Below are 12861 nucleotides of genomic sequence, written 5' to 3'. Positions count from 1 at the left end.
GATCGATCAAGGCCCTGTCGTTCCATCCCGCGCCAGCGGCCAAGGTCCGGAACTCTAGAGCAAAGTCCTGAGCACTCCTCCTCTCCTGCCTCAGATGGAACAGCCGTTCACCCGCCGCTCGACCCTCAGGTGGGTGATCAAACACGGCCCGAAAGCGGCGGGTGAACTCTGGGTAGTGGTCCCTGGTTGGGGTGTAGCTGATAACGGTGTGGGAAGGCCACCTCTCTCCCATCTCTCCATAGTCGCCATCACCTGATCCATGGCGGTCCCCAGTCGGTGTAACACTGCCGTGTGGTGTTGAACTCGCTCCTCCACGGACCCTGGAAGTGCGTCCGCTCCTGCTGACTCCATAATTATATTGGTGCAGGATTCTGTGATAACATGCGTCTTGGTGAGAGGTGTAGGAGTCAGGCGCAGGAGAGCAGGGATGTCTGAGGAGCGTGTTTAATAATAGTCCAGCAATGCAAATGGCACAGAACAAAAATCCCAAAACTACGCTCTCGAATAATCGTGCAAACACACGGAGGAACTAACACAGTTCCGACACTTTACATACACGTGCGTAAATGCGAAAAAAACAACAAACATCAAATACCATCGAACGCAATACACACCAGTCTAATCCTGCACGAATTACGGCAGGTAATGTTAGTGTTCAAATACTGGAGAGTTGAGACCAAATCACGGACGCTGGACAGAGTGGATTTCAGTTGTAACAAAAGACAGTTTTAATGAGTCAGAGATATCTTGTCCCGCAGTTTTACGTGCACGGACCTAGTTCACATAACTCGGCAAGGAGCCAGGTGAAAAAGAGGCCTATACAATGGTTACATACATTTTTATACATAGAATAAAGTAGGTGGAGTCTTGTCGTTTCGGTCTTCTTGACTGGTCGGAGGGTTGGAGGCGGGCCTTGCTCTAGCCAGAGCGGGCCCCATTGGTGCACAGCAAAAGTGCTTTGCTCTTGGGACCGGCCAGTTAGAGGGAGATGAGATGTGTGTTTATATAAGGAAGAGGGGGTCAGTCTTATGGCTGGGTGTATGTGTTCTTACTACGGAATGTCTTTGTTTATATGAGCTATGTGTATGAATATTTATATAACAAATCCCCCTCTTCACATCTATTAGACGTGAAAACTATAGCAGAAAGGTGGCGGTTGCAATCGTGGGTATACATGAGGTGGTGCTCCTAACCTTGTCTGGTTTGCATGGTGGGTCTGTAGGTGTAGTGCTACGTTTGGGACGGGAGTGATTGGAGGGAGTGATATCAGGAAAGGAGTTAGGGACATGTGTAGGGGTTGGTGTATGCGATGTGGCAGGGTGAAATAGTTGTTCAATTAACCATGTGAAAGTCCTAGGGTTACTCCAAATATCAGTATGAATATCACAAATAAGGGACCAGATATCCCCAGCCTCACCCAGAGAGGGAGAAATTTCCCTCTAACTGGGCGAGGTTCCCTTCTCAGGGGAGGCGGAGTTTGATGCCGCATCACCTGAGGAAGGAGTGTCTTCATTTGGAATCGAATTTAGGCCGCTCAAATCAGCTCTGACTTCAGTCAGTGTTCTAGAAGGAATTGGGGCTGGGGTGCAATGTGTAAGGCGGTGCCAAGGTGTGCCTGATTTACCTTTGACCTGGACTGAGTGTGAAGTAACCTCCTTCACTTCGTACGGTCCAGTCCACCTGGGTTCCAGCCACTTTCTCTTGTGGACTGTAACCCACACCCCGTCACCAACCTTTACCTTCAGTAGTGGCGTGTCCCCCGGCAGCTCCCCCTCCTGGACCTTGTGAACCTGGATAGAGAGTGCTGCAGCGAGAACCGTCAGTTTTTTCACATAATTAGACATTACAATTTGTTGTACATCAAGGGCGGGCATATGACCTCCCTCCCTTGGTGGACCATGCATGACTCTACCAGTCATTATCCCATGAGGCACATACTTTAGCTATCTTAGCTTTTGCTTTTGGTTTGACGTTCCACCAGATTTTGGGATTGGGGCCTGTACACAGATCCAAATCTGTGGGTTATGCCAAATCTTTCTTCCACCTGTCTCAGGTGTTTGTTAAATGTAAGCCATTTGTCAAATTTGATTTGTCTTGGGATGCCATACCTGGGTATTAGTTTGGTTTGTAGCCACTTAAAGACTGACCTAGCATCCTCCCCTTTTGTTATTATTGCCTCTACCCATTTGGAGAACCTATCTACTATGACTAGGAGATAGAGTTTGCCTTTAGATAAATTTTCGGGGCCCATGTCGGTGTAGTCTATACTAATATCCTGAAAACATGCATTAGGTATTACGTATGAGCCCATTGGTGTTTGATATGGTGTCTTTGGGTTGTGTCTGTCACAACCATTGCATTCGTCACAAAATAAATCATCGTCATAAATAAGTCAGTCATATTTTTTATGTGAGGGTGCCACCAGATGTGCGAGGCCTTTTTGGAGGGTCTTTAGTTTGCCTTCGTGTGTGGGGCCATGTGTTTCTCATAAAAGTTCTGGGTCCATCAGTGTGGCCTGCTTCATGGGCATGGGCTGAGTCTGTATAGATATTCAGTCTTTCCTTTTCCTCTGATGAGGACCTGCGTCAATCCGATGATTTCAGCTAATTTGGCCGATGCTGGTTGAGGGATGATGGCTGATTGAAGGGTGCCATCACGAGGTGAGCTGTTTTTTCAATAGCTTTTGCTACTGCAGCAACGTATCTGGAGCATGTTGACTGTCCTACCTCAATGTGGTCAAGTTTGAAGAGTAGTACATCAAGACCCTTCTCTCCCCCTCTTGTTTCTGGAATACGACGGATGAGGTGAATCCTTCCCTTCCAGAAACATCCAAATGGAACTTGTTCTTGTAGTCAGGTGCAGTCAGAGCTGCTGCCGCTGATAGATCTGTTTTCAGGAGTGCTATGGCTGTTGATGCTTCAGCCGTCCAGGCCAGGGGTGCATGGAGGTTCCTTGATCGTAGGATGACCGGTGCTGCCACCCCCTCTGGGCCACACCCAATGGTACAACACCTGATAGGTGGGGTCAGGTGCATCATGTCTTCGTCCCAGTCTGCAGTGTAGAGGCAGTCATCAGTTTCTGTTGCATTGAGTGTGCAATGGATCTCAGCTTGGGGAGTCTTATATGGGTGCTGAGTGTAGATTTGAGCTTTCAGTTGGTTGAACTTAAACTGGATGTGAGGGGTGGCAGGCCCTGTGGGTAGGCATTTTAGCCAGTACACTTCTTGGGCTTCAGACAGTGTGGTCATCGGCAGGAGTGGCATCCTCATCATTCTTACTGGGTGATCAGGTGTTGAAGTGGGAGGGTTGGTTGTAATCTTGCTGCTCCTGCTGCATGTGTCTAGGAGAGGGTCCTCTTCCTCTTCCTGGTGCCCCTCCACGTCCTCTTCCTCTTTCTCTCCATTGCTGTTGCTGCGGGGAGAGTGGTTTCGTGCAATATCTGGCATAGTGACCGGGAATTCCTCAGTTATACCACTGGTAGTTTCCCCCTCTGTATGGTCCAGTGTAGGGGCCTCGTTGAGCCCGTTGCCGTTGCAGGATATACCGCTGTGGGGGAGGGTAATGGGGTGGTGGGGCTGCCTGCTGTTGGATCATCTGAGAGACAGTCTGTGCCACGATCTGAGTGTTATCTGGCTGCTCCCCTTGGTCTTGAGTTTCTACTGCAATCATTTGTTTGGGCGTGATGGCTGCAGACATTTTATCTAAGTCGTCTGATAATGTGTATAATGCGTTATTTAGGTATATTCAATCCTTACTATGTGGTGTTTATTTCTATCGTTGTATGCTTAGCCTGTCCCTGGTCGAGACAAAGGGGGTTATCAGTATGTGACGCCCGCCACGTGTGTATTTCACCGGTATTTTATTTGAATTTGTTCAGCGATTCGTTTAGGTATTTTCTATAAATGATTCTGCGATTTCCTTTTGGAACAATATATCAGTGAATATATGCGGTTCTATAACAATTTTCAGAGTAATTCTAGCTCTTTAGGAAATATAGATAGAATAGAAAAACCCAAAAATCAGTGTGTAGCTTTTAGCGTCTGTCAAACAAAGTCTGTACTAAGCTCGGCGGCTTATTTAAATACTTTCTAGAAACAATTCAGTAAGTTCCTTTATGAACTTATATCAGTAAATTCCAGCGATTCTATAGCAATTGTCAGAATAATTTTAAACTTTAGGCAATATCAACAGGAATGAAAAAAAACGAAAATCAGTATTCCATTCGATACTAAGGTGGCTTTGTCTACCAGCACGTGTGCATAATAGCCCAGTTACGTATCCCAACCTACTCCGCGACAAACGTTTCTTTCAATTTAATTTCCCCCATCTCCAAATCATGGAATGTCAACTCTGGTTCATCTTATGTTTATTGTTTGATGTGCAATAGCCACATCATTCCCGATCTCTGTCTAGTGGAAGGCCAAACTTACATATCCTATATCTATTCGACTACACCTCTAACATAACCAATTAAACAGTTTACAACTCATTCAATAGGATCTTTTACATGCAGATTCAGTCGATCTATTAATTAACTAAATCTCTAAACACAACCAATTAAACAGTTTAGAACTTATTCAATAGGAACTTTTACGTGCATACTACACTTCTAAACAAAACCAATTAAACAGTAAGCACTTATTTAATAGGAACTTTTACATGCATACTACACTTCTAATAATAGGCCAATTGATAAAAAATAAAAATACAAATAAAAAATAAAAACGAGCAAAACAAGATCTCCCCGATCAATGTCTTAGGTTCTTATGTAAAAATTTGGGCACCGATTCATACTCACGCCCAGTACTTTCTGATCAAAATTTGGTTTAGGCTATAATACAATATGCAGATTTCGATATAACGGGCTCTGCTCACCTTTATATAGAGCGCTCCGATCAGATTTCCTGAGGCAAGATGAATGGCTGGGGAAGTCACTCTTCCGTCTGATTTTTTAGCCGTGATCAGTCTCGTCCTCTCACACTAACTTATAATAGATCGAATTCAAGAACAACCAAACTCTGCTACCAATTTTGTTAGTGTTCAAATACTGGAGAGTTGAGACCAAATCACGGACGCTGGACAGAGTGGATTTCAGTTGTAACAAAAGACAGTTTTAATGAGTCAGAGATATCTTGTCCCGCAGTTTTACGTGCACGGACCTAGTTCACATAACTCGGCAAGGAGCCAGGTGAAAAAGAGGCCTATACAATGGTTACATACATTTTTATACATAGAATAAAGTAGGTGGAGTCTTGTCGTTTCGGTCTTCTTGACTGGTCGGAGGGTTGGAGGCGGGCCTTGCTCTAGCCAGAGCGGGCCCCATTGGTGCACAGCAAAAGTGCTTTGCTCTTGGGACCGGCCAGTTAGAGGGAGATGAGATGTGTGTTTATATAAGGAAGAGGGGGTCAGTCTTATGGCTGGGTGTATGTGTTCTTACTACGGAATGTCTTTGTTTATATGAGCTATGTGTATGAATATTTATATAACAGTAACAGCTGCCCTATATACCCACAGAAATCAAAGCAATTGAAAACCAGGTGTGAAAAGGAACACAGACAAAACAACCAGAAAAAGAAAAAGGGATCGGTAGTGGCTAGTAGACCGGCGACGCCGAGCGCCGAGCGCCGCCCGAACAGGGAGAGAAGTTACCCTCGGTAGAAGTCGTGACAAATAGAGAATGAAATTGCTTTTTGGACCATGTTATTACTATTTTAGAACAATTCCATGAGTTAGGGTAGTAGTTATCATATAAAAAAATATCAGAAGCCAAACAACCATAGAGGTTTATACCAGCCCAACCCCTCTCTCCACATCTGTCTCAGTCTAGGGTATTTCAGAGAGTGAAACTGGGTCATCACTACTTAACACAGCAACAAAGTCATAATTCTGAAAAACCCCACCTAACCCAACCTTAAATTTAAGAACAAAAAGCTAATTTGTCTAGGCAATTTTGACTTTGTGGCTGTGGAACTTGACTTTATGGCTGTGTTATCAGTTGGAGTTGTGGGAGTGAAACTGAGATTTGCATAGGCAGGGTTGGGTGGTTCTGCTTGTCCCAGAATAGAGCAGCACTGGCACCAGATGTTCATTCTGTCCCCACGGGGTTGAAGGTAGAGAAAACCCAGGGAAGCTACAGTGTAGACCACACATGGTTAAAAACCAAAGCAGAAACGATTTAATAAAATCATATTAGTAAATAAACATTTGAAATAAATAAGTTATGGAAATGTACTGTTTAGCAGTGTGATCTCTGAGATCAGATCTTAGGTTAGGTGCCCTTTTAATCAAAATGTGTATGAAATGTGCTGCCTTCATTAGACAGTGATCACATATTTGACAATGACGCAGTGTGTAGTAGAGCTGAACAACAATAGAGTCAAACTAGAGCTATTTGTAGAAGACCGTAGATCATAACTCATCACTGAATGTTTCTTCTGACCATTAACTACATGTTGACTCTGTTGACTAACTCAAGGAAAACTATCACCCAATCTGAATAGAGATGATGTGCATTGATCCAAACCCCTAAAGATGACCTGTGTTTTGAATAGCTATAATTTAATCAAGATGATTCAAACAGATACAATAAAGCCCCTGAACATTACCCAGACATCCTCCCTCACACCACTGTGGTAGTTCCAGAGAGCAGCAGGTGAAACAGGAGTCTGTAGACGTCAGAGCTCTGGAGATCTCCCCTTTAGATCAGAGTCAGTCAGCAGCATCACACAGTCCAGACACAGACTGCAGTTCCTGTCCCTGATCAATGGAGGGAGACATAGAATCTGCTATATCTTGTCGAATGACAGTAATAACAATATGCTCCATTTGTCGATGTCTATAATAATAATCATGTATTAGTCCCCATTCAGCACTTATGACATAAAAACAATTCTGTGATTACAAAGCTATCATGTTTCTACATCACATCATTCTGACTGTCCAAGAAGACTATTTACATGTTGGACTACTTCCACATAGAACACTTTGCATAGCCAGCACATGCTTCAGTGCTCTGGTAGTGTTTATATCCCTGTGAGTTTAACACTTCATGACTGAGAGCTGTCCTTCATGACAACAGAACCCACAACAACCATGACTTTTATCACCATCTTCATCTGGATACTTGCCCTCTGTCTCCAAGGTAATATATTTTACAGAACATTTTCTGGAAAATTGCAATATTAGGCTATATAACCTTATTACTGTTTTAGTGAATATGCTGTATGAACAAATAATGTAATGCTAATTATACATGCCATCTGTTTCAGAGTCCAGAGGCCAGGTCACAGTGACCCAGACTCCTGCAGTGAAAGCTGTTTCAGTGGGTCACTCAGTCAGTCTCAGCTGTAAGACCAGCAGTGCTGTACACAGTAACAGCAATGGACACTATTTGCACTGGTATCAACAGAAACCTGGAGGAGCTCCTAAACTCCTAATATACTGGGCTAAAACCCTTCAGTCTGGGACTCCATCTAGATTCAGTGGCAGTGGATCTGGGAGTGACTTCACTCTGACCATCAGTGGAGTCCAGGCTGAAGATACAGGAGATTACTACTGTCAGAGTTTACACTACCCCAACAGTGTCTGGGTGTTCACACAGTGATACAGAGCCGTACAAAAACCTCCCTCAGTCAGACTGTACAGTGACTGTACTGATACAGCTGGGACCTTCTGCAGGTGATGAGGGGAGGAGATGGTCCAGTACAATGACAGGACGAAACGGTTCGGGAAAAAAAATAATAACGTCCACAGAAATCACACACACCAATTAACAAAAAAAAAGCCCGCACAAAAGGCGGCGGGCCTACCGGGTTTAAATAGCCCAAAACCTAAACCTAAACAAGAACCAGGTGCAACTAATCAGACAACACTAAATGAAACAGAAAAGGGGATCGGTGGCAGCTAGTAGGCCGGCGACGACGACCGCCGAGCGCCGCCCGAACAGGAAGAGGCACCATCTTCGGCGGGATTCGTGACAGTACCCCCGCCCCCTGTCCTTCAAGACAACAGAACCCACAACAACCATGACTTCTATCACCATATTCATCTGGATTTTTGTATTCTACATGAAGGGTAAAACAATTGATAGTTATATGTTTTTATGCTAAAAAGTAAGCAATGAGTAAACTGACATTTTGTTGAGAATGTGCTATTTATTCCTGGTGATGTACAATTTTTTTTCTCTCTTTGTTTCAGAATCCAGTGGACAGTACACTGTGACTCAGACTCCTACAGTGAAATCTGTTCATGTTGGACAGACAGTCGCTCTGAACTGTCAAACCAGCAGTGTTCTCCAACGTCGTCATCATCATCATCGTCATTATTATCATCATCATGGTTACAACTTGTTATATTGGTCATGAACTGAAAGTGTATATAAAAGTTTTTTGTAGTTTTGGAAGACAATACCAGTCCATAGTAGAGTAAGATGTACAGAAGTAAGAGGAAAAGTATCAGCCCCCCAAACCAATTCCCTACATGCACTTCACAACCAGTTATTGATGTGATCATCTAGCATGTATTAACTCTTTTCATGAGCTGTTAGATCTGTGAATGAGACATGATGCTGGGCTCAAACATGACACATTATGTAGAGACATACACTACACACTGTTATCATAAAGTATAATATCTGTTTAATCTGTCATTAATTACATGGTGAATCCACCATAGATGTTAAACCAGTCCACTCACTCACATCTGGCCCAGTCCAGGGTATTTCACTTAGCGAAACTGTTCAACTGCTTGACTGGTAGCTGTGTGAGTGAAACTGAGATTTACATAGACAGGGCAGGATGGTTCTGCTTGTCCCAGAATAGAGCAGCACTGTCGCCATATTGGGAATGAAACATAAATACATATGTTATGGTAGCAACACAACATGACAACACTGTAGCAACACATGGCAGCACTGTCGCCATATTGGGAATGAAACATATGTTATGTGTTATGTTATATGTTATGGAAAGTAGTTGTTTAGCAGTGTGAGTTCTGAGAGCAGATCTTAGAGGTTCATTATCTAATATCACTAAATATTCTCACTGGTATTGGAGCTACATTATAACAGGCTCATTCAGTTGTAGAAATGATTTCAGAGTATTTGTTGGATCAGATGCCCTTTCAATTATGTTTGAAAACATGAGAGTAGCAGAAAAGATGCCTCATGCAGTGCGACATCCTCTTCGCATAGAGTTGATCAGGCTGTTGATTGTGGCCTGTGGAATGTTGTCCCAATCCTCTTCAAATGCTGTGCGAATTTGCTGGATATTTTTATTTAACTAGGCAAGTCAGTTAACAGCAAATTCTTATTTAAAATGACAGGCTACCAAGAAGCAAAAGGCCTCCTGCAGGGGCTGGAATTAAAAAGAAAAATATAAGACAAAACACACCATGACAGGAGAGACACCACAACACTACATAAAGAGAGACCTAAGACAATACAGCATGGCACTAACAAATGACAAAACAGCATGGTAGCAACACAACATGACAACAACACAGTAGCAACACATGGCAGCAGCACAACATGGTAGCAGCACAAGCATGGTACAAACATTGTTAGGCACAGACAACAGCACAAAGAGCAAAAAGGTAGATACAACAATATGTCACACGAATCAGCCACAAGCGTCAGAAAAAGTGTCCATGATTTAGTCTTTGAATGTAGAGATGGAGATGAAACGGGAACTGGAACACGCTGTTGTACATGTTGATCCAGAGCATCCCAAACATTCTCAATGCGTGACATGTCTGCCGAGAATGCAGACCATTCCAGAGCTTATGCCTGCCCATACCATCACCCCACGGCCACCATGGGGCACTCCATTACCAAAGTTGACATCAGCAAACTGCTCGCCCACACAATGCCATACACGTGGTCTGCGGTTGTGAGGCTGGTTGGACGTACTGCCAAATTCTCTGAAACGACGTTGAACATTACATTCTCTGGCAACAGCTCTGGTGGACATTCCTGCAGTCAGCATGCCAGTTGCACGCTCCCTCACAACTTGATACATCTGTGGCATTGTATTGTGTGACAAACTACACATTTTAGAGTGGCCTTTTATTTTCCCCAGCACAAGGTGCACCTGTATAATAATCATGCTGTTTAGTTATCTTCTTGATATGCCACACCTGTCAGGTGGATGGATTATCTTGGTACAGGAGAAATGCTCACTAACAGGAATGTAAATACATTTGTGCACAAAATTTAAGAGAAATTAGCTAGTTGTGCATATTTATGGACAATTTCTGGGATCTTTTATTTCAGCTCATGAAACATGGGACCCACACTTTACATGTTGCATTTATATTTTTGTTCAGTGTACGTACATAAGTAACCCCACGGAAGTCAAAATATTAAATCATCACATTTTAAATCAACATTACAAACATTTCAGCCCACTAAAAGTCCTCATATGGTGTGATAAAAATGAATCTGATCATTTAGAATTATTAATTGTTATGAGCAGTTTACAGACTGCCGGATCTGTCAATCAGGAACAAGATGTGGGGCTCAGACATTAGAAAAAAGTCATCCTAATTGCAATCGTTCTGTCTTAATCCAATGAATGCGCCACATAATTTTTACACTGATGCCCCAGGTGTCCTAAAATAGAGAATGAAATTGCTTTTTGGACCATGTTATTACTATTTTAGAACAATTCCATGAGTTAGGGTAGTAGTTATCATATAAAAAATATCAGAAGCCAAACAACTATAGAGGTTTATACCAGCCCAACCCCTCTCTCCACATCTGTCCCAGTCTAGGGTATTTCAGAGAGTGAAACTGGGTCGTCACTACCTAACACAGCAACAAAGTCATAATTCTGAAAAACCCCACCTAACCCAACCTTAAATTTAAGAACAAAAAGCTCATTGTCTAGGCAATTTTGACTTTATGGCTGTGTTATCAGTTGGAGTTGTGGGAGTGAAACTGAGATTTGCATAGGCAGGGTTGGGTGGTTCTGCTTGTCCCAGAATAGAGCAGCACTGGCACCAGATGTTCATTCTGTCCCCAGGGGGTTGAAGGTAGAGAAAACCCAGGGAAGCTACAGTGTAGACCACACATGGTTAAAAACCAAAGCAGAAACGATTTAATAAAATCATATTAGTAAATAAACATTTGAAATAAATAAGTTATGGAAATGTACTGTTTAGCAGTGTGATCTCTGAGATCAGATCTTAGGTTAGGTGCCCTTTTAATCAAAATGTGTATGAAATGTGCTGCCTTCATTAGACAGTGATCACATATTTGACAATGACGCAGTGTGTAGTAGAGCTGAACAACAATAGAGTCAAACTAGAGCTATTTGTAGAAGACCGTAGATCATAACTCATCACTGAATGTTTCTTCTGACCATTAACTACATGTTGACTCTGTTGACTAACTCAAGGAAAACTATCACCCAATCTGAATAGAGATGATGTGCATTGATCCAAACCCCTAAAGATGACCTGTGTTTTGAATAGCTATAATTTAATCAAGATGATTCAAACAGATACAATAAAGCCCCTGAACATTACCCAGACATCCTCCCTCACACCACTGTGGTAGTTCCAGAGAGCAGCAGGTGAAACAGGAGTCTGTAGACGTCAGAGCTCTGGAGATCTCCCCTTTAGATCAGAGTCAGTCAGCAGCATCACACAGTCCAGACACAGACTGCAGTTCCTGTCCCTGATCAATGGAGGGAGACATAGAATCTGCTATATCTTGTCAAATGACAGTAATAACAATATGCTCCATTTGTCGATGTCTATAATAATAATCATGTATTAGTCCCCATTCAGCACTTATGACATAAAAACAATTCTGTGATTACAAAGCTATCATGTTTCTACATCACATCATTCTGACTGTCCAAGAAGACTATTTACATGTTGGACTACTTCCACATAGAACACTTTGCATAGCCAGCACATGCTTCAGTGCTCTGGTAGTGTTTATATCCCTGTGAGTTTAACACTTCATGACTGAGAGCTGTCCTTCATGACAACAGAACCCACAACAACCATGACTTTTATCACCATCTTCATCTGGATACTTGCCCTCTATCTCCAAGGTAATATATTTTACAGAACATTTTCTGGAAAATTGCAATATTAGGCTATATAACCTTATTACTGTTTTAGTGAATATGCTGTATGAACAAATAATGTAATGCTAATTATACATGCCATCTGTTTCAGAGTCCAGAGGCCAGGTCACAGTGACCCAGACTCCTGCAGTGAAAGCTGTTTCAGTGGGTCACTCAGTCAGTCTCAGCTGTAAGACCAGCAGTGCTGTATACAGTAACAGCAATGGACACTATTTGCACTGGTATCAACAGAAACCTGGAGGAGCTCCTAAACTCCTAATATACTGGGCTAAAACCCTTCAGTCTGGGACTCCATCTAGATTCAGTGGCAGTGGATCTGGGAGTGACTTCACTCTGACCATCAGTGGAGTCCAGACTGAAGATGCAGGAGATTACTACTGTCAGAGTTACCACTACATCAATAGTAAAAACGTGTTCACACAGTGATATAGAGCCATACAAAAACCTCCCTCAGTCAGACTGCACAGTGACAGTACTGATACAGCTGGGACCTTCTGCAGGTGATGAGGGGAGGAGATGGTCCAGTACAATGACAGGACGAAACGGTTCGGGAAAAAAAAAAATAACGTCCACAGAAATCACACACACCAATTAACAAAAAAAAAGCCCGCACAAAAGGCGGCGGGCCTACCGGGTTTAAATAGCCCAAAACCACAACGTTAACAAGAACCAGGTGCAACTAATCAGACAACACTAAATGAAACAGAAAAGGGGATCGGTGGCAGCTAGTAGGCCGGCGACGACGACCGCCGAGCGCCGCCCGA

The 12861-nt window shown here is 43.0% G+C and overlaps 2 gene segments (V, D, J or C); both read left to right on the top strand.

The window, feature by feature from the left end:
- The first annotated feature begins 7016 nt into the window (after positions 1-7016).
- On the top strand, positions 7017-7736 carry LOC118942911. The segment is given in 2 exon segments: positions 7017-7140; positions 7268-7736. Coding segments are annotated over 2 exon segments (408 nt in total).
- A 4170-nt stretch (positions 7737-11906) lies between these two features.
- Positions 11907-12660, top strand: LOC110490543. The segment is given in 2 exon segments: positions 11907-12061; positions 12189-12660. Coding segments are annotated over 2 exon segments (408 nt in total).
- The last annotated feature ends 201 nt before the right edge of the window (positions 12661-12861 follow it).

The sequence above is a fragment of the Oncorhynchus mykiss genome, chromosome 21 (assembly GCF_013265735.2).
Source record: "Oncorhynchus mykiss isolate Arlee chromosome 21, USDA_OmykA_1.1, whole genome shotgun sequence".
Classification (NCBI taxonomy): domain Eukaryota; kingdom Metazoa; phylum Chordata; class Actinopteri; order Salmoniformes; family Salmonidae; genus Oncorhynchus; species Oncorhynchus mykiss.
The sequence above is the reverse complement of the archived record's forward strand: the minus strand, read 5'-3'. Positions and strand labels throughout refer to the sequence as shown.